The sequence below is a fragment of the Tamandua tetradactyla genome, chromosome 13, assembly GCF_023851605.1.
Source record: "Tamandua tetradactyla isolate mTamTet1 chromosome 13, mTamTet1.pri, whole genome shotgun sequence".
In the NCBI taxonomy this organism is placed as follows: Eukaryota; Metazoa; Chordata; class Mammalia; order Pilosa; family Myrmecophagidae; genus Tamandua; species Tamandua tetradactyla.
The window spans coordinates 23,332,145-23,354,243 of NC_135339.1; the positions used below are offsets into that span (position 1 = coordinate 23,332,145).

Below are 22,099 nucleotides of genomic sequence, written 5' to 3' on the forward strand. Positions count from 1 at the left end.
TTTATTATAGAAGTATTTATGCTATAACTGTATGTGTTTTTCATTTTCTCTTATTTTTTACATATCTCTTAGTGAGCTCTTTTAAAGACAGGAATTGTATTTTCGTAATTTTTTTTACTCCCACTATCTAGCATACTGCCTGGCACAGAGTAAATCCTCAGCAAATATATGGTTGATTGAATAATGAATCAATGTCCCAGAGACATTTAAAGTGTGAGCAAAGGTATAGGCATAGCTGAAAGGCCATTTTGCATCTTGTTTTATGCCTAGAGACCTGATATTTTGTTCTAACACAGAAAAAAAATGAAGATCTACTTTTTAGAGAGGAAAGTGCCTTATTCTTTCCTTAAGTGGTTTTCTAGAAGTTTTACAAAGCAACTCCCAGGCTTAGGAAGCAGCAGTGATATCCATGTGCACAGAGTTCAGGAAGCCCTAGGTTCTCTGAATATTGTATTGACCACTCAGAGTTATGCATTTAATAACTGATATTAGGCAAAATGGGATCTTTCTGGACAATAGTGTTTTGAGAGGCAAACAGGACTTTAACGTCAAGAAAGGGATGCATATATAAAGTTAAAAATTAAAAATGTATCTGATAGCCTACTGTTATGGGGAAATCAGTAAGTGATACTAATTCAACAGTAAGTCCCTGTGGTTGTCCAACCCTGGCTCCTGAAGCGCCATGGTTTATAGAGGTCCTTGGGACTGATGCAGAGGAAGGAAGTGGGGGAAGGTGAGTAGATGGGTTAATGTTGAAAGCCTACCTGATTCCAGGACTCCACATTCCCCTGAATTTTCAATCAGAGAAGTTACACTTTTAACTAGCTCATATATTGGGCCACCACAGATTTTCTTGTTTTAAGAAAGAATTCTGTGCAAAAAAATATTTTAAGTTGAAAACCATTGGTGTAGGTCATGTAGATAAGTGTTTCTTGGATATAGTGCTTTTCAGCTAAGCTGATGCCAGCTGGCTTAAATGAAAAATACTTTGATTTACTAACTCATGTATCTCTTTTATGTCAAGCTGGAGGAGCTCACAGAGGCTGAGGATGCTCTCTCTGAAGCCAATGCATTGAACAACCACAATGCTGAAGTGTGGGCATATCTGGCTCTGGTCTGCCTGAAAGTGAGTGTCTATTATCCTTACACAGTGCTCTGTTAGGTCACACGCATAAGCAGGGCCAAGTAAGAAAGAGAGAGCAGAACAGACGTTAATGTTATAGTAGTTAAGGTTTGATAAGCTCCAGATTTGTCATTATCCTGATGACAAAAGAAATACCAAATCTGGGTGACCTCTACTTGGAATGTCCTTTAAGATGATATATTCGTAAAGCAAACCTCAGCTTCAGAGAGGTGGGGGAAGCACTCCTCTTAGACCCACAGCCTAGAGTTCTCATGCAGAAACCCAGGAAACAATAGACTCATCTTGGCCACCTACAGAGACCCTGTTGTGGTGCCCAGTGCCTAGCCCCCCCTTTCCTGAGGCTGGCCACTGTGAGGACCTAGATTAGGGGTAGTCTGAAAAGCCCTCTCCTCAGGAGGAGAGGGGGACCCAGAGCAGAGGTGATTTCACAGTTGCCCAGTGACAGAGACATTGGGTCCTGCTAGCTTGATCTTTATACACAGGGGCTCAGGGTACTCACTGCATATACAAGCAAAGAGGTAGAGGGTCAGGTAGCACCAGGTGTCCTTCCCCCAACCCCAAAGTGGTTTTGCTGGCTGGTGAAAAGCAGAGCACTACCTAGCTGGTAAAGTCAAACCTCCCATCCTGCCCTGAATCTTTCCACACAGGAGTTTGGGAATCATCAGACCCATCACACCTACAAGCTGGAGTCTTTGCCATGGTGCACAGTACCCATCTCCCACCCCAGAGTTGGTGGCTTCCAACATGACTGCGGACCTGTGGCCTTGACTAGATTTTCACTTGGTCTGGACCCTGCCCAATAGTCTGGGAGAGACAGGGTGTGAGGAAGAGGTGGCCCAATACATATTTTGGGAATATGGGGAAAGTCAGATTGGCAAGTTGCTTCTCTGATCAGCCTCCAATAGACTTCTGAAAATGTCCCTCCCCCAAGATAGGCCCTGACCTTGGTTTGGGTAGGAATTACTGACAACCAAGTGCCAAAGGAGACCTTCAGTGCAAACCCAAATGTTTTAATTTCTGAAAGCTGCCAGAATGCAATATATAAAAACCGAATGGCTTTTAAAAAGAGGCATTTATTAAGTTGCAAGTTTACAGTTCTAAGGCTGTGAAAATATCCAAACTAAGTATCCAGGGAGGCTGTGAAAATGTCCAAACTAAGGCATCTAGGGAAAGATGCCATAAATCAAGAAAGGCTGATGGGTCCAGAACACCTCTGTCAGCTGGAAACACACATGGTGACATCTACTAGTTTTCTCTCCCGGTTTCTCATCTCATAAGGGTTCCCCAGGGGTGTTCTCCTTCTGTATCTCCAAAGATTTCTGACTGTGTGGGCTCTCTCGGCTCTAAAGCTTTTTCCAAAATGATCCCCTCTTAAAGGGATCCAGTAAGCAACCCTATCTTGAATGTGTAGAGACATAAACCATCTAATCAAAAGTTACCACCCACAATTAGGTGGGTCATACTCCATAGAAATAATAAAAAATATTCCACCCAACAATATTGAATGAGGATGGAGGTGTAATAGGTTTTGACATGGAATGTCCACCAATATATGATAAAGGAACACTAGGCAGAGTTGCACTAATTCAGTTGTGTGTGTCAGAGAGCAGATATTATTTATTTCACATTTCTTCCATGTCAGTTTTACCCCAGGGTTTTAAAATGTTGCTTGACATATGAAGCAATTAACAAGGGAGGTATAGGAATTGAAAGAGATCAATGGAAACTTCTCCATGACTTGGACATCAAATTGAAGAGTTTTGTAGAACTGACATGTTGCCAATGAAACACTGAGATGTACAGAGACCTGGAGCCTCACTGGTCTGGTTAAGCACCTCTTAAGTACACAATTTTTGAAAGATAAGTCTGTCTGCTGTAGCAATTGGAGTAATTTTCCTCTCACTGAGGACCAGAAACTGTAAGCAGCCACAGATGCTTATGCTGGTCTGATCATTTACGAAAATTAGAAATTTTTATAAATGCTATGCAGATGTTAGCTATAAATAAAGAGGAGGAAATACTCCCTAGTGATAAGAAGAAACTATTAACTTCAATCTCTGAGGAGATGATGGATCTGGCTTAGCAATTTCCTGACACTTTCAGATAACTGGAAAATGCACAGAGGGCAAGTATACTATTGAAGGATATTTCAGAAAATCTGTATTCATTAAGGAAGATGATGTTTAGTGGTACCAACACCAAGACAGAACTGAGGCCCAGCAGCAATTTTGATTTATCATCAATGGAAGATCCAGCTGCTGGTAGAATACAATAGAAACAAATTAGAGAACACAAAATTTTTACTAAAGTTTAAAGATGAAACATGGAACAAAACACTTGATAATTTAGTTAACATTACAGAGAAAATGTACTTGAAAATGAAGGAATAGGAAAAGAAGGTGAATTTGAAGATGTAAAAGAGGACAATAAATTGAAGGAGAATATGGAAAGAATTTGTTTGATGTCATTAGATGTTACAGAATATGAACTTCAAATTAAGGAACAGCAGGCTAGTGAAACAATCCTAGTAATGTTTCCAGTATATCTGCTGAGGAATTATCTTCCAAAGATAATGAAAAGGATATTTCTTAATTAGAAATGGAAATGCTCAAGTCTTTAGATAATCTAAATGGTAGCATGGAAGATCCAATTCATTCCAAATGCTTAGAAATGAAAAGAAATCTGTGTCTTCCTACTGATAAAGATGACGAAAATGAAAATGAAACTGTTGAAGTGGAAGAAGATGCCAAGGACCATTCATTATCAGGACCCAATGCAAAACAAAGTACTTGCCTCAGGACTTACTTTGGCCATCCTGGTTTAAGCCGGTTCATTGGAAAGTGATTCATTCTGTATTGGAAGAAAGAATAGATAATGCCATTGTCATGGAAACTGGTTTTGGAAAGACTGCTGTCCCATCCAAAACAAAAAAAGATATTTCCCCAGTTCTTAAGAGAGCTGTTTAACTTCCAAGAGAAGCAGGGAAGAAGGAGGCACTAATACTAAGATTGGTGGAAAATATCCTGGTTATTTCTCACTGGAAGATGGGAGTCACAGAAATTCACTAAGACTAACTATTTGCAATCAGCTGTCAGATGATTCAGAAATAGAAGACTTATTTATAGATTCTCATTCAAAGACTTCAGCTGAAACCTAAAGAGAAGGTTACCTGAATAATTTGCCCAAGGAAATGAGACCTTAAATGAGACTGATAAAAAATCAGTTGCCAGAACAAAAAAGCAGGTTCTTTTTTAGTTAACTTGACAGTTACCAGAGAAATTGTGTATATCTTTCTGAAGTATAAAAGAAGAGCTGTATTTTATTTCTGAAAAGAGTGGGATTAAATTTCAGTTTAAGACTTCCCGAGAAGATGGCAGCTTAGTAAGACGCGCAGGTCTTAGTTCCTCCTCCAGAAAAGCAACTAAAGAAACAGAAACAATACGAAACAGCTCCCGGAGTCACGACAGAGACCAAAAAGACAGCGTACCCCATTCTGGAACAGCTGAACGGGCAGGGAGAATCTGCTGCGGTGAGATACCCGAGGGGCGCGTGTTTTCCCGGCCGGGGCGGCTAGCGACTGGGGTCCCCTCCACGCACGTGGCTCCCCGGTCTGACTGGGAATGTTGGATAGCGGGGCCCTCCCGTCACGCTTGGCGTTTCGGGCCAGCTGGGCAATTAGGACCGGCACTTTCCCAAGCCGCGGCGGCCAGCGACCCCCGCCTCCACGCGCGGTTTCCCGGGCGGACTGCCGTGCAGACAGACGAGCGCCACGAGCGCCACCTACTGGGCAGGAAAAGAAAAACAGAGCCCAGAGATTTCACAGAAAAAGCTTTCAACCAGCCGGGTCCCACACCCAGGGAAATCTGATCAAATGCCCAGACACCAGCAGAAAATAATGGATGACGCTCGGAAAATTGAAGATATGGCCCAGTCAAAGGAACAAACCAATAGTTCAAAAGAGATACAGGAGCTGAGACAACTAATGCTGAATATACGAACAGAAATGGAAAAACTCTTCAAAAACGAAATCAATAAATTGAGGCAGGACATGAAGAAGACATGGGCTGAACAAAAAGAAGAAATAGAAAATCTAAAAAAACAAATCACAGAACTTATGGGAGTGAAGGACAAAGAAGAAAAAATGGAAAAAACAATGGATACCTACAATGGTAGATCTAAAGAGACAGAAGCTACAATTAGTGAACTGGAGGATGGAACATCTGAATTCCAAAAAGAAACAGAAACTATAGGGAAAAGAATGGAAAAACTTGAGCAGGGGATCAGGGAACTGAATGATATGAAGCACACAAATATACGCGTTGTGGGTGTCCCAGAAGGAGAAGAGAAGGGAAAAGGAGGAGAAAAACTAATGGAAGAAATTATCACTGAAAATTTCCCAACTCTTATGAAAGACCTAAATTTACAGATCCAAGAAGTGCAGCGCACCCCAAAGAGAATAGACCCAAATAGGCGTTCTCCAAGACACTTACTAGTTAGAATGTCAGAGGTCAAAGAGAAAGAGAGGATCTTGAAAGCAGCAAGAGAAAAACAATCTGTCACATACAAGGGAAACCCAATAAGACTATGTGTAGATTTCTCAGCAGAAACCATGGAAGCTAGAAGACAGTGGGATGATATATTTAAATTACTAAAAGAGAAAAACTGCCAACCAAGACTTCTATATCCAGCAAAATTGTCCTTCAAAAATGAAGGAGAAATTAAAACATTTATAGACAAAAAGTCACTGAGAGAATTTGTGACCAAGAGACCTGCTCTGCAAGAAATACTAAAGGGAGCACTAGAGTCAGATACGAAAAGACAGAAGAGAGAGGTATGGAATAAAGTGTAGAAAGAAGGAAAATCAGATATGATATATATAATACAAAAGCCAAAATGGTAGAGGAAAATATTATCCAAACAGTAATAACACTAAAAGTTAATGGACTGACAATGCCCCGCGGCCGGCTCGCGGCTTCCGGTGCTGCGCAGTTTCCGGAGCGGATCGCAACCCGGAGTCCGGATCCGAGCCCGCTCTGCACATTCCAAAGTTTCTTCTCCAGGACACCTACTAGGGGAGTAGAAACGATACAGAAAGCGCCCAAAGCCACAACAGAGATAAAAAAGACAGCGTACCCCATCCTGGAACGGCTGGCTGGGTGAGAGAAGCAGCTCAGGTGAGATCGCCGAGGCGCGCGGGCCTTACCGGGCGGGGCGGGAAGCGGCCAGAGTTACTCCCTTCCCCCTTCCCGGGCCGGCTGGGAGAATTGGAGAGGCGGTCCCCTGAAACCAAGGCGACTGGCGCCCACACCACGCGCAGCCCCCGGACCAACTGAGAGAATTGGATCGGAAACCCCCAGGCCGCAGAGAACGGTGACGGGTGGGGGAGGCCCCTTCCAAACCCGTGACTCCCGGGGAACGTGCACTCTCTCGGGCGGGCCGCTGCCGCTGGCGCCCTCCCGCCACGCTTGTTGCCCAGGGCCGACTAGGAAATTCGGACGGGCTCTTTCCCTGGCTGCGGCGACCAGCAACCCTCCCTGCGTTCGGACCGAGGGCCGGCTCAAGCCGCTTCGGCTAGCGAACCCCCAGGACGGCGAGAGTTTTCCAAAGTTTAAGGTCCCACAGCACCGTTTACTGGTGGGACCCGCAGACAAACGTGTGCCACGAGCGCCACCTACTGGGCAGGATAAGAAAAACAGAACCCAGAGATTTCACAGAAAAATATTACAACCTTGCTGGGTCCAACACCAAGAGAAATCTGAATAAATGCCCAGACGCCAGCAGCAGAAGATAACTGTCCACGCTCAAAAGATTGAGAATATGGCTCAGTCAAAGGAACAAACCAATAGCTCAAATGAGACGCAAGAGCTGAGACAACTAATGCTGAGTATACGAACAGAAATGGAAAACCTCTTCAAAAATGAAATCGATAAATTGAGGGAGGACATGAAGAGGACATGGGCTGAACATAAAGAAGAAATAGAAAAACTGAAAAAACAAATCACAGAACTTATGGAAGTGAAGGATAAAGTAGCAAACATAGAAAAAATAATGGATAGCTACAATGATAGATTTAAAGAGACAGAAGATAGAATTAGTGATTTGGAGGATGGAACATCTGAATTCCAAAAAAGAAACAGAAACTATCGGGAAAAGAATGGAAAAATTTGAACAGGGTATCAGGGAACTCAAGGACAATATGAACCGCACAAATATACGTGTTGTGGGTGTCCCAGAAGGAGAAGAGAAGGGAAAAGGAGGAGAAAAACTAATGGAAGAAATTTTCACTGAAAATTTCCCAACTCTTATGAAAGACCTAAAATTACAGATCCAAGAAGTGCAGCGCACCCCAAAGAGATTAGACCCAAATAGGCGTTCTCCAAGACACTTACTAGTTAGAATGTCAGAGGTCAAAGAGAAAGAGAAGATCTTGAAAGCAGCAAGAGAAAAACAATCCATTACATACAAGGGAAACCCAATAAGACTTTGTGTAGATTTCTCAGCAGAAACCATGGAAGCTAGAAGACAGTGGGATGATATATTTAAAATACTAAAAGAGAAAAACTGCCAACCAAGACTCCTATATCCAGCAAAATTATCCTTCAAAAATGAGGGAGAAATTAAAACATTCTCAGACAAAAAGTCACTGAAAGAATTTGTGACCAAGAGACCAGCTCTGCAAGAAATACTAAAGGGAGCACTAGAGTCAGATACAAAAAGACAGAAGAGAGAGATATGGAAAAGAGTGTAGAAAGAAGGAAAATCAGATATGATATATATAATACAAAAGGCAAAATGGTAGAGGAAAATATTATCCAAACAGTAATAACACTAAATGTCAATGGACTGAATTCCCCAATCAAAAGACATAGATTGGCAGAATGGATTAAAAAACAGGATCCTTCTATATGCTGTCTACAGGAAACACATCTTAGACCCAAAGATAAACATAGGTTGAAAGTGAAAGGTTGGGAAAAGATATTTCATGCAAATAACAACCATAAAAGAGCAGGAGTGGCTATACTAATATCCAACAAATTAGACTTCAAATGTAAAACAGTTAAAAGAGACAAAGAAGGACACTATATACTAATAAAAGGAACAATTAAACAAGAAGACATAACAATCATAAATATTTACGCACCGAATCAGAATGCCCCAAAATACGTGAGGAATATACTGCAAACACTGAAAAGGGAAATAGACTCATATACCATAATAGTTGGAGACTTCAACTCACCACTCTCATCAAGGGACAGAACATCTAGACAGACGATCAACAAAGAAAGAGAGAATCTGAATATTACTATAAATGAACTAGACTTAATAGACATTTATAGGACATTACATCCCACAACAGCAGGATACACCTTTTTCTCAAGTGCTCATGGATCATTCTCAAAGATAGACCATATGCTGGGTCACAAAGCAAGTCTTAACAAATTTAAAAAGATTGAAATCTTACACAACACTTTCTCAGACCATAAAGGAATGATGTTGGAAATCAATAATAGGCAGAGTGCCAGAAAATTCACAAATACGTGGAGGCTCAACAACACACTCCTAAACAACGACTGGGTCAAAGAAGAAATTGCTAGAGAAATTAGCAAATACCTCGAGGCGAATGAAAATGAAAACACAACATATCAAAACTTATGGGACGCAGCAAAGGCAGTGCTAAGAGAGAAATTTATTGCTCTAAATGCCTATATCAGAAAAGAAGAAAAGGCAAAAATTCAGGAATTAACTATCCATTTGGAAGAACTGGAGAAAGAACAGCAAGCTAACCCCAAAGCAAGCAAAAGGAAAGAAATAACAAAGATTAGAGCACAAATAAATGAAATTGAAAACATGAAAACAATAGAGAAAATCAATAAGACCAGAAGTTGGTTCTATGAGAAAATCAATAAGATTGATGGGCCCTTAGCAAGATTGACAAAAAGAAGAAGAGAGAGGATGCAAATAAATAAGATCAGAAATGGAAGAGGAGACATAACTACTGACCTCACAGAAATAAAGGAGGTAATAACAGGATACTATGAACAACTTTACGCTAATAAATACAACAATTTAGAGGAAATGGACGGGTTCCTGGAAAGACATGAACAACCAACTTTGACTCAAGAAGACATAGATGACCTCAACAAACCAATCACAAGTAAAGAAATTGAATTAGTCATTCAAAAGCTTCCTAAAAAGAAAAGTCCAGGACCAGATGGCTTCACATGTGAATTCTACCAAACGTTCCAGAAAGAATTAGTACCAATTCTCTTCAAACTCTTCAAAAAAATCGAAGTGGAGGGAAAACTACCTAATTCATTCTATGAAGCCAACATCACCCTCATACCAAAACCAGGCAAAGATATTACAAAAAAAGAAAACTACAGACCAATCTCTCTAATGAATACAGATGCAAAAATCCTCAATAAAATTCTAGCAAATCGTATCCAACAACACATTAAAAGAATTATACATCATGACCAAGTAGGATTCATCCCAGGTATGCAAGGATGGTTCAACATAAGAAAATCAATTGATGTAATACACCATATCAACAAATCAAAGCAGAAAAATCACATGATCATCTCAATTGATGCAGAGAAGGCATTCGACAAGATTCAACATCCTTTCCTGTTGAAAACACTTCAAAAGATAGGAATACAAGGGAACTTCCTTAAAATGATAGAGGGAATATATGAAAAACCCACAGCTAATATCATCCTCAATGGGGAAAAATTGAAAACTTTCCCCCTAAGATCAGGAACAAGACAAGGATGTCCACTATCACCACTATTATTCAACATTGTGTTGGAGGTTCTAGCCAGAGCAATTAGACAAGAAAAAGAAATACAAGGCATCAAAATTGGAAAGGAAGAAGTAAAACTATCACTGTTTGCAGACGATATGATACTATACGTCGAAAACCCGGAAAAATCCACAACAAAACTACTAGAGCTAATAAATGAGTACAGCAAAGTAGCAGGTTACAAGATCAACATTCAAAAATCTGTAGCATTTCTATACACTAGTAATGAACAAGCTGAGGGGGAAATCAAGAAACGAATCCCATTTACAATTGCAACTAAAAGAATAAAATACCTAGGAATAAATTTAACTAAAGAGACAAAAAACCTATATAAAGAAAACTACAAAAAACTGCTAAAAGAAATCACAGAAGACCTAAATAGATGGAAGGGCATACCGTGTTCATGGATTGGAAGACTAAATATAGTTAAGATGTCAATCCTACCTAAATTGATTTACAGATTCAATGCAATACCAATCAAAATCCCAACAACTTATTTTTCAGAAATAGAAAAACCAATAAGCAAATTTATCTGGAAGGGCAGGGTGCCCCGAATTGCTAAAAACATCTTGAGGAAAAAAAAACGAAGCTGGAGGTCTCGCGCTGCCTGACTTTAAGGCATATTATGAAGCCACAGTGGTCAAAACAGCATGGTATTGGCATAAAGATAGATATATCGACCAATGGAATCGAATAGAGTGCTCAGATATAGACCCTCTCATCTATGGACATTTGATCTTTGATAAGGCAGTCAAGCCAACTCACCTGGGACAGAGCAGTCTCTTCAATAAATGGTGCCTAGAGAACTGGATATCCATATGCAAAAGAATGAAAGAAGACCCATCTCTCACACCCTATACAAAAGTTAACTCAAAATGGATCAAAGATCTAAACATTAGGTCTAAGACCATAAAACAGTTAGAGGAAAATGTTGGGAGATATCTTATGGATCTTACAACTGGAGCCGGTTTTATGGACCTTAAACCTAAAGCAAGAGCACTGAAGAAGGAAATAAATAAATGGGAACTCCTCAAAATTAAACACTTTTGTGCATCAAAGAACTTCATCAAGAAAGTAGAAAGACAGCCTTCACAATGGGAGACAATATTTGGAAATGATATATCAGATAAAGGTCTAGTATCCAGAATTTATAAAGAGATTGTTCATCTCAACAACAAAAAGACAGCCAACCCAATTACAAAATGGGAAAAAGACTTGAACAGACACCTCTCAGAAGAGGAAATACGGATGGCCAAGAGGCACATGAAGAGATGCTCAATGTCCCTGGCCGTTAGAGAAATGCAAATCAAAACCACAATGAGATATCATCTCACACCCACCAGAATGGCCATTATCAACAAAACAGAAAATGACAAGTGCTGGAGAGGATGCGGAGAAAGAGGCACACTTATCCACTGTTGGTGGGAATGTCAAAGGGTGCAACCACTGTGGAAGGCAGTTTGGCGGTTCCTCAAAAAGCTGAATATAGAATTGCCATACGACCCAGCAATACCATTGCTAGGTATCTACTCAAAGGACTTAAGGGCAAAGACACAGACGGACATCTGCACACCAGTGTTTATAGCAGCATTATCTACAATTGCAAAGAGATGGAAACAGCCAAAATGTCCATCAACAGACGAGTGGCTAAACAAACTGTGGTATATACATACGATGGAATATTATGCAGCTTTAAGACAAGATAAACTTATGAACCATGTAATAACATGGATGGACCTAGAGAATATTATGCTGAGTGAATCCAGCCAAAAACTAAAGGACAAATACTGTATGGTCCCACTGATGTGAACGGACATTCGAGAATAAACTTGAAATATGTCATTGGTAACAGAGTTCAGCAGGAGTTAGAAACAGGGTAAGACAATGGGTAATTGAAGCTGAAGGGATACAGACTGTGCAACAGGACTAGATACAAAAACTCAAAAATGGACAGCACAATAATACCTAATTGTAAAGTAATCATGTTAAAACACTGAATGAAGCTGCATCTGAGCTATAGGTTTTTGTTTTGTTTTGTGTTGTTTTGTTTTGATTTTACTATTATTACTTTTATTTTTTTCTCTATATTAACATTCTATATCTTTTTCGGTTATGTTGCTAGTTCTTCTAAACCAATGCAAATGTACTAAGAAATGATGATCATGCATCTATGTGATGATGTTAAGAATTAATGATTGCATGTGTAGAATGGTATGATCTCTAAATGTTGGGTTAATTTCTTTTTTTCCGTTAATTAAAAAAAAAAAAAAAAGAGAAGGGATAATTGGAGATGAAGGGATACAGACTGTACAACGGGACTGGATATAAAAACTCAGAAATGGACAGCACAATACTACCCAATTGTAATGCAATTATGTTAAAACAGTGAATGAAGCTGCATGTGAGGTATAGGTTTTTTGTTTTTGTTTTTTTTGTTTTTTTTTCTTTCTATTATTGTTTTAATTCTTATTCTGTTGTCTTTTTATTTCTTTTTCTAAATCGATGCAAATGTACTAAGAAATGATGAATATGCAACTATGTGATGTTATTAAGAATTACTGATTGTACATGTAGATTGGAATGATTTCTAATTGTTTTGTTAATTCTTTTTTTAATTAATAAAAAAAATAAAAAAAATAAAAAAAAAAAAAAAAAGTTAATGGACTGAATTTCCCAATCAAAAGACATAGAATGGCAGAATGGATTACGACCCAGCAATACCACTGCTAGGTATCTACTCAAGGGACTTAAGGGCAAAGACACAGACGGACATTTGCACACCAGTGTTTATAGCAGCATTATCTACAATTGCAAAGAGATGGAAACAGCCAAAATGTTCATCAACAGACGAGTGGCTAAACAAACTGTGGCGTATACCTACGATGGAATATTATGCAGCTTTAAGACAGACTAAACTTATGAAGCATGTAATAACATGGATGGACCTAGAGAACATTATGCTGAGTGAGTCTAGCCAAAAACTAAAGGACAAATACTGTAAGGTCCCACTGATGTGAACCGACATTCGAGAATCAGCTTGGAATATATCATTGGTAACAGAGACCAGCAGGAGTTAGAAACAGGGTAAGATAATGGGTAATTGGAGCTGAAGGGATACAGACTGTGCAACGGGACTAGATACAAAAACTCAAAAATGGACAGCACAATAATACCTAAGTGTAATGTAACTAGGTTGGAACACTGAATGAAGCTGCACCTGAAATATGGTTTTTTGTTTGTTTGTTTGTGTGTTTGTATCTTTTGTTTTTGTTTTTTTCTTTTTCCTTTTTATATATATATATTATTAGTATTATTATTTTAATTCTCTTCTCTCTATTAACATTCTATATCTTTTTCTGCTGTTTTGCTAGTTCTTTTCCTAAATCGATGCAAATGTACTAAGAAATGATGATCATACATCTATGTGATGATACTAAGAATTACTGAGTGCATTTGTAGAATGGAATGATTTCTAAATGTTGTGTTAATTTCTTTTCTTTTTTTTTGATTAATAAAAAAATTAAAAAAAAAATTTCAGTTTAAAATATTCCAATCCCAAAGTAAAGTTATATGATTATTGAGAGACTGGTATCTTAAATCAGCCTTTCGCAATTCACATAAAATATTTGGTCCTTTCAGAGTCTGAGAGAGAACATCATAGTCTAAAACATTAAATTTGATCTTTAAGATTGCTTTAAGAAAGTGTTATCATCCTGTTTTCTAATCTTTATTACATAATAGTATATTTGGAAAATGTAATGTGCCATAATCTATATAGTTAACAAATTAGTAGTTGTGGTGGTTGTGTGATATAAAATAGTCCTTTCTTACCAAAATTCTGTTTTTGAAGAAAATTGCCTAATATTTTTAGAAACTCTTATAAACATTTCTAAATGGTAATAGTGAACCAGATGGTGAAAATCAAATATTACATTTTGGGTTCCATACAAATAGGGGAAAATAAGTAACAAAGATTACCAATTAAACTATGCATCCATGTACTTTGTATTTTATACACTATTTTTATTATTTTCAAATAATAAAACAATGTCTTTAATACAGGATATTTTAAAAATCATATCTTCAGAGGGATAAGGGATATGGGATATTCTGGGTTTTCTTTTTCTGTTTTTTTTTGAATCATGAAAATGCTCTAAAATTTATTGTGGTGATAAATGCACAATTTTGTCATGATACTGTGAGCCACTTTATACTTTGGATGGACTGTACGGGGTGTGAATATATATCAATAAAACTGCATTAAAATCATATACTGAGACAATTCAGGAGGACAGAGCCAAGATGGCAGCTTAGCGAGGTGTGGGATTTAGTTCGTCCTCCAGAGCAGCTAGTAAATAGCCAGGAACAGTACAGAACAACTGCTGGGGCTACGTCAGTGACGGGACACACAGCATACCCCAGTCTGGACCAGCTGGACTGGTAGTAAGCCCCGGCAGAACCCTGAGTTCCCCAAGCCGCAGCGGCGGGTGCCCCTCCCCCACAGGCTGCTTCCCAGAGGGGAAAGGAAAGAGACTTTACTAGCAGCAGGGGCTGATCACAACCAAACGCCAATTGTTTAAGTAATTAACAAATTCTGACTACTAAAAATAGGCCCTCAACTCAGCTGAACTTCGAGTAAAAGCAGAGGTTGCTGGTTTTTGCCCTGGCACAGAGGGGGCAGGGCTGACAGAAAAAGAAAAAAGAAAAAAAAAACAGGTGTTTTTGGATCTGAAAAGGTCTGGACCCTGCAGGAAAGGAGGGAGCACATAAGACCTGGAGATACACAGAGCAACGTACCAACGTAAGCTCTTTTTTTATTTTTTTATTAATTTTAAATTTAAAAAATATGACAACAAAGAAACACAAACATTCCTAATATATAATCATTCCATTATACATATATAATCAGTAATTCACAAAATCATCACATAGTTGCATGTTCATGTCATGATCATTTCTTAGAACATTTGCATCAATTCAGAAAAAAAAATAAAAGACAACAGAAAAAGAAATAAAATGAAAACAGAAAAAAAAATTATACATACCATCCTCCTTACCCCTCCCCTTCATTGATCACTAGCATTTCAAACTAAATTTATTTTAACATTTGTTCCCCTTATTATTTAATTTTATTCCATTCGTTCTCTTCATCTGTTGACAATGTAGATAAAAGGAGCCTCAGACACAAGGTTTTCACAATCACACAGTCACACTGTGAAAGCTATATCATGATACAGTCATCATCAAGAAACATGGCTACTGGAACACAGCTCTACATTTTCAGGCGGTTCCCTCCAGCCTCTCCATTACATCTTGAATAACAAGGTAATATCTACTTAATGCATAAGAATAACCTCAGGATAGCCTCTCGACTCTGTTTGGAATCTCTCAGCCATTGACACTTTGTCTCATTTCCCTCTTCCCCCTTTTGGTGGGAAGGTTTTCTCAATCCCTTGATGCTGAGTCTCAGCTCATTCTAGAGTTTTTCTCAATCCCTTAATGCTGAGTCTCCGCTCATTCTAGGATTTCTTTCCCACATTGCCAGGAAGGTCCACACTCCTGGGAATCATGTCCCACGTAGACAGGGGTAAGGTGGTGAGTTTGCTTGTTGTGTTGGCTGGAGAGAGGGGTCACATCTGAGCAACAAAAGAGGCTCTCTTGGGGGTGACTCTTAGGCCTAATTTTAAGTAGGCTTGACCTATCCTTTGTGGGGTTAAGTTTCATATGAACAAACCCCAAGACTGGGGGCTCAGCCTATAGCTTTGGTTGTCCACACTGCTTGTGAGAATATCAAGAATTCAACTTGGGAAAATTGAATTTCTCCCCATTCTCACCATTCCCCGAAGGGGACTTTGCAAATACTTTTCCATTCACTGATCAAATCACTCTGGGATTCATCAGGGCATAACTCTGGACAAACCAACAAAATCTCATGTCCTACCCAAGGTTCCATGTACTTATGTTGTTCAACCAAGCTATCTACATAAGTTATATTAGGACATGCACTAGTCAAAATATAAATTTTGTACCAAATAAACATTTTTTGCTTTAGTCTCACACATAAGTTGAAATTTTAAAATATTAATTACCCTCAATTTTCAGACCCTGCAGTAATGACATTCCTTTGTTCTTCCTCATGCAAAAACATTTTTTTAATTTGTACATTAGGTCACTATCATTATACACTTTAGGCATTCCTAGATTATACCATCTCAATCTTTATCGTCTATCTTTCTTTGTGATTTCATTTATGCCCCCAGCCCTCCTCCCTCTATCATTCTCACATTCAGCTTCATTCAGTGTTTTAACATAATTGTATTACAGTTAGGTAGTATTGTGCTGTCCATTTCTGAGTTTTTATATTCAGTCCTGTTGCACAATCTGTATCCCTTCAGCTCCAATTACCCAATATCTTAACCTATTCCTATCTCCTGATGGTCTCTGTCACCAATGAAATATTCCAAGTATATTCACAAATGTCATTTCATATCAGTGAAACCATACAGTATTTGTCCTTTTTTTTTGGCTGATCTCACTCAGCATAATGTCCTTAAGGTCCATCCATGTTGTTACATACTTCATAACTTTATTCTGTCTTACAGCTGCATAATATTCCATCGTACGTATATGCCACAGTTTGTTTAGCCATCCGTCTGTTGATGGACATTTTGGCTGTTTCCATCTCTTGGAAATTGTAAATAATGCTGCTTTAAACATTGGTATGCAAATGTCCGTTTGTGTCCTTGCCCTCATGTCCTTTGAGTAGAGACAGCATATAGATGGGTCCTGTTTTTTTAATCCATTCTGCCAGTCTATGTCTTTTGATTGGGGAATTTAATCCATTAACATTTAGTGTTATTACTGCATTGTAGTACTTTCTTCTACTATTTTGCCTTCTGGATTTTATATGTCATATCTAATTTTCTTTCTTTTTACCTTTACTCATAGTCTTCCTTTCTACACTCTTCTCCACACCTCTCACTTCTGTCTTTTCATATCTGTCTCTAGTGCTCCCTTTAGCATTTCTTGCAGAGCTGGTCTCTTGGTCACAAATTCTCTCAGTGATCTTTTGTCTGAAAATGTTTTAATTTCTCCCTCATTTTTGAAGGACAATTTTGCTGGATATAGAATTCTTGGTTGGCAGTTTTTCTCTTTTAGTAATTTAAATATATCATCCCACTGTCTTCTTGCCTCCCTGGTTTCTGCTGAGAAATCTACACATAGTCTTATTGGGTTTCCCTTGTATGTGATGGATTGCTTTTCTCTTGCTGCTTTCAAGATCTCTCTTTCTCTTTGACCTCTGACATTCTGATTAGTAAATATCTTGGAGTACTTCTATTTGGATCTATTCTCTTTGGGGTACGCTGCACTTCTTGGATTTGTAATTTTAAGTCTTTCATAAGAGTTGGGAAATTTTCAGTGATAATTTCCTCCATTAGTTTTTCTCCTCCTTTTCCCTTCTCTTCTCCTTCTGGGCCACCCACAACATGTATATTCATGCGCTTCATATTGTCCTTCAATTCCCTGAGTCCCTGCTCATATTTTTCCCTATATTTTCTTTTTCTTGTCAGATTTCAGATGTTCCATCCTCCAGTTCACTAATCCTATGTTCTGCCTCTCGAAATATGCCATTGTAGGTTTCCATTGTTTTTTCATCTGTTCTACCATGCCTTTCATTCCCATAAGTTCTGTGATTTGTTTTTTCAGACTTTCGATTTCTTCTTTTTGTTCATTCCTTGCTTTCTTTATATCCTCCCTCAATTCATTGATTTGGTTTTTGATGAGGTTTTCCATATCTGTTCTTATATTCTGAATTAAATGTTTCAGCTCCTGTATCTCATTTGAACTGTTGGTTTGTTCCTTTGACTGGGCCATATCTTCAATTTTCCTAGTGTGATTTATTATTTTCTGCTGGCGTCTAGGCATTTAATTACCTTAATTAGTTTATTCTGGAGATTGTTTTCACTTCTTTTACCTAGGGTTTTCTTGCTGGATGAATTTGTTGTCCATCTGTTCTTTGACATTCAGTTCAGCTTTATGTGGAACGCTGCCTTAGGTTTTGTTTAACAGAGGAGAATTTCTCAGTTCTTGTTTTCTTGTTTCTTGCCCTACTTGTATGGTGCCTTTTCCCCCACACTTAGGGGTGTCTACTTAGGTATTATAGACCCCAGCTGGATTTTCCCAGACCAAACTGGCCTCCTATCAGGAGGAAAGAGTCACCTGCATTGGTTTTCCCTGAGGGTGAGACCCAGCAAGTGGAAAGATTCCTGTGAAGTCTCTGGATTCTGTTTTTCTTATCCTGCCCAGTATGTGGCGCTTGTCTCCCTGCAGGTCCCACCAGCATAAGATGATGCAGTACCTTTAACTTTGGCAGACTCTCCCTTTTGGGGGCATGGTGGAGACAGAGGAGAGGTTGAAGCTGGTTTTAATGGCTTCAAATTACCAAGCCCTGGAGTCTGAATTCCTTGAAGGAGGGATTCCACCTGAGTTGGGCTTCCCCCCTCCCCTGGGGGATGCACACGCTCCAGACAAGCTCTCACACAACCTTGTTTCTGCCTATGCCTGGGGCAGTTGCAGTCTGAGAAGTCCTGCCGCTGAATCCAAAGGCAGTCAAGCCTTTTTAGAAACACAGCCACAAAAACCTCTGTTTCTTTCTCTTTTTTTGTCCTTTTTCTGTCAAACCTGCCCCTTGGTACCGGGGCAAAGATGAGCGACCTCCGCTTTCAACAGGTTCACCTGATCTGGGGGCCTATTTTTAGTAGTCAAAACTTGTTAATTAATTCTACAATTGGCGTTTAGTTGGGCTCAGCCCCTGCTGCTGGTAAAGTCTCTTTCCTTTCCGCTCTGGGAAGCAGCCTGTGGGGGAGGGGCGCCAGCCGCCGCAGCTTGGGGAACTCACGGTTCTGGGTGGGCTCGCAGCTGGTCCAGCTGGTCCAGACTTGGGTACGCTGTGTGTCCGGTCACTGACGTGGCCCCAGGAGCTGTTCTGTACTGTTTCTGGTTATTTAGTAGTTTTTCTGGAGGACGAACTAAAATGTGCACATTGTTAAGCCGCCATCTTGGCCTGGAAGTCCCAATGTAAGCTCTTGATTGGCAAACACAAGGAACGGGGTCCTGCTCTGAAAAGGATTTTTCTTTTTCTCTTTTGTGGCTGTGTTTCTATGGATTGATTACTCTTTGGATACAGTTGCAAAGCTTCTCAGGCTCCACTGCCCCAGGCATAGGCAGAAACAGACTTGTTTGATAGCTTGTCTGGAGCCTGTCCCTTCCCCTGGAGAGGGGTTGGGCCCAGCTCAGGTAGAATCCCTCCCTCAAGGAATTCAGACTCCAGGGCTTGGTAATTTGAAGCCATTAAAACCAGCCTACAACCTCTCCTCTGTCTCCAGCATGCCCCCAGCAGGGAGAGTCTGCTGAAGTTAAAGGTGCCATATCACCTTATGCTGGTGGGACCCACAGGCAGAAAAGTGCCACACACTGGGCAGGATAAGAAAAATGCAGAGTCCAAAGACTTCATAGGAAAGCCTTTTAATCTACTGGGTCTCACCCTCAGGTAAAACTGATGCAGGTGACTCTTTCCTCCTGAGAGGAGACCAGTTTGGTCTGGGAAAATCTGACTGGGGTCTATAATACCTAAGTAGACCCTCCTAAGGGGTGTGGAAAAGGCACCATACAGGCAGGGCAAGAAACAAAAAACAAAATATTCTGATCTATTAAACAAAACCTAAGCTAGAGGACTAGAATAAGCTGAACTAATGTCAAAGAACAGATAGAGAACAAAGTCATCCTGCAAGAAAATCCTAGGGAAAAAAAAGTGAAAACAATATCCAGAATAAACTCATTAAGGAAATTAAATCCATATTTCTTACTCATCTGCCCATGCCCTGGATAAAAGGAGCATCAGATACAAAGTTTTCACAATCACAGTCACACTGTAAACATCATATCTTTATAGGATCATCTTCAAAATCAAGGCTACTGGAATACAGCTCAGCAGTTCAGGTACTTCCCTCTAGCCACTCCAAATACACAATAAACTAAAAGTGGATATCTATATAATGTTTATATATAATGTTATATAAAAAATCCATATTTTTAAAAATATGGATAAAAAGAAGAAAATAATAGGGGGGACAAAGATAAAATAAATTGGGCAGATGGAAATACTATTGGTCAATGAGAGAGGAGGGTAATGGGTATGGTATGTATGAATTGTTTCTTTTTTCTTTTTATTTATTTTTCTGGAGTAATGCAGATGTCAGAAAAATGATCATGGTGACATACATAACTATGTGATGATATTGTGAGCCACTTATTGTACACCTTGTATATATATAATGTTTAAGAATAACCTCCAATATAACCTCTCGACTCTGTTTGAAATCTCTCAGCCACTGAAACTATTGTCTCATTCTTCTCCTCCCCCTTTTGGTCAAGAAGGCTTTTTCAATCCCTTGATTATGGGTCCTGGCTCATCTTGGGATTTCTGTCCCATGTTGCCAGGAAAATTTACACCCCTGGGAGTCATGTCCCACATAGTGGGGAGAGCAATGAGTTCACTTGCCATGTTGGCTTAGAGAGAGAGGCCACATCTGAGCAACAAAAGAGGTTCTCTAGGGATGACTCTTAGACCTAATTTTAAGTAGGCTTAGCCATTGTGTTAGTTAGATTCAGTTGTCAACTTGGCCAGGTGAGCATACCTAGTTCTGTTGCTGCGGACACAAGCCAATGGTACGTGAATCTCTTCTGTTGCTAATTACATCTGCAGTCGGCTAGGAGGCGTTTCTGCTGCAATGAGTGACGTTTGACTTAATTGGCTGGTGCTTAAATGAGAGAACGCAATGTAGCACAGCCTAAGCAGCTCGGCATTCCTCATCTCAGCACTTGCAGCTCAGCCCAGGCCTTTGGAGATGCAGAAAGAAGTCACCCCGGGGAAAGTTGTTGGAACCCAGGGGCCTGGAGAGAAGACCAGCAGAGACCATCGTGTGCCTTCCACGTAAGAAAGAACCTCAGTGGAAAGTTAGCTGCCTTTCCTCTGAAGAACCAACAAAATAAATCCCCTTTTATTAAAAGCCAATCCATCTCTGGTGTGATGCATTCCAGCAGCTAGCAAACTAGAAACCATCCTTTGCAGTATTAAGTTTCATAGGGGCGAACCCGAAGATTGAGGGCTCACCCTGTTGTTAAATTCCCTTTTAAAAAGCCATTCCATTTCTGGTATATTGCATTCTGGCAGCTTAAAAAACTAAAACAGAAAGGAAGAAGTAAAATTAATTCATGTTGCAGATGACATGATTATATACATAGAAAACCATAAAGCTCCCATATGCAAAAGTTTTAGAGTTAGTAAACGGACTCAGCAAAATGGCAAATTCAAGATCAACACATAAAAATCAGTTGCATTTCTGTACACTAGCAATGAAGAATGAGAAAAAGAAAGTAAGAAAATAACTTCATTTATAAAAGTATCAAAAGGAATAAAATACTTAGGAATAAATTTAACCAGGAGGCTGTACTAGTTTGAAAGGATTATGTGCCCTAGAAAAGCCATGTTTTAATCCTGATCCATCTTGTGGGAGTGACCATTTCTATTAGTTTCTATTCAGTACTGTAGGTTGGAAATTTGATTAGAGTATCTCCACGGAGATGTGACACACCCAGTTGTGGGTATTAAGCTTTGATTAGAGGGAGATGTGACTCCATCCATTCCAGGTGGGTCTTTACTGGAACTACTTTACTGGAATCCTTTAAAAGAAGAAACATTTTGGAGACAGCCACAAGAACCATGAGAGACCATGCAGCCAGAGACCTTTGGAGATGAAGAAGGAATTTGCCCCTGGGGGAGCTTCATGAAACAAGAAGCCTGGGGGGAGAGCTAGCAGATGTTGCCATGTTCACCATGTGCATTTCCAGTTGAAACCCTGCACTTGATCAGCCTTTCTTGAGTAAAGGTAACTTCTTGTTGGTGTCTTAATTTGCACATTTTTATAGACTTGCTTTAATTAGGACATTTTCACAGGCTTAGACTGTAAACTTGCAACTTAATAAATTCCCTCTTAAAAGCCATTCCATTTCTGGTATATCACATTCTGGCAGCTCGCAAACCAGAACAGAAGCAAAAGACCTGAACACTGAAAACCACAAAACATTATGGG

The 22,099-nt window shown here is 39.5% G+C and overlaps 1 protein-coding gene and 1 pseudogene across 6 annotated transcripts in view; both read left to right on the forward strand.

Annotated features, from left to right (window-relative positions):
- Positions 1–22,099, forward strand: part of CFAP70 (cilia and flagella associated protein 70) — a 124,531-nt gene that overhangs the window by 96,104 nt on the left and 6,328 nt on the right. For all 6 annotated transcript variants that reach the window (XM_077124924.1, XM_077124926.1, XM_077124928.1 and 3 more), the window contains one exon: positions 1,025–1,126. In XM_077124924.1, the coding sequence (XP_076981039.1) occupies positions 1,025–1,126 (102 nt within the window). The remainder of the gene's footprint in view (positions 1–1,024; positions 1,127–22,099) is intronic.
- LOC143654512 (bifunctional 3'-5' exonuclease/ATP-dependent helicase WRN pseudogene) lies at positions 2,633–4,892 on the forward strand (annotated as a pseudogene).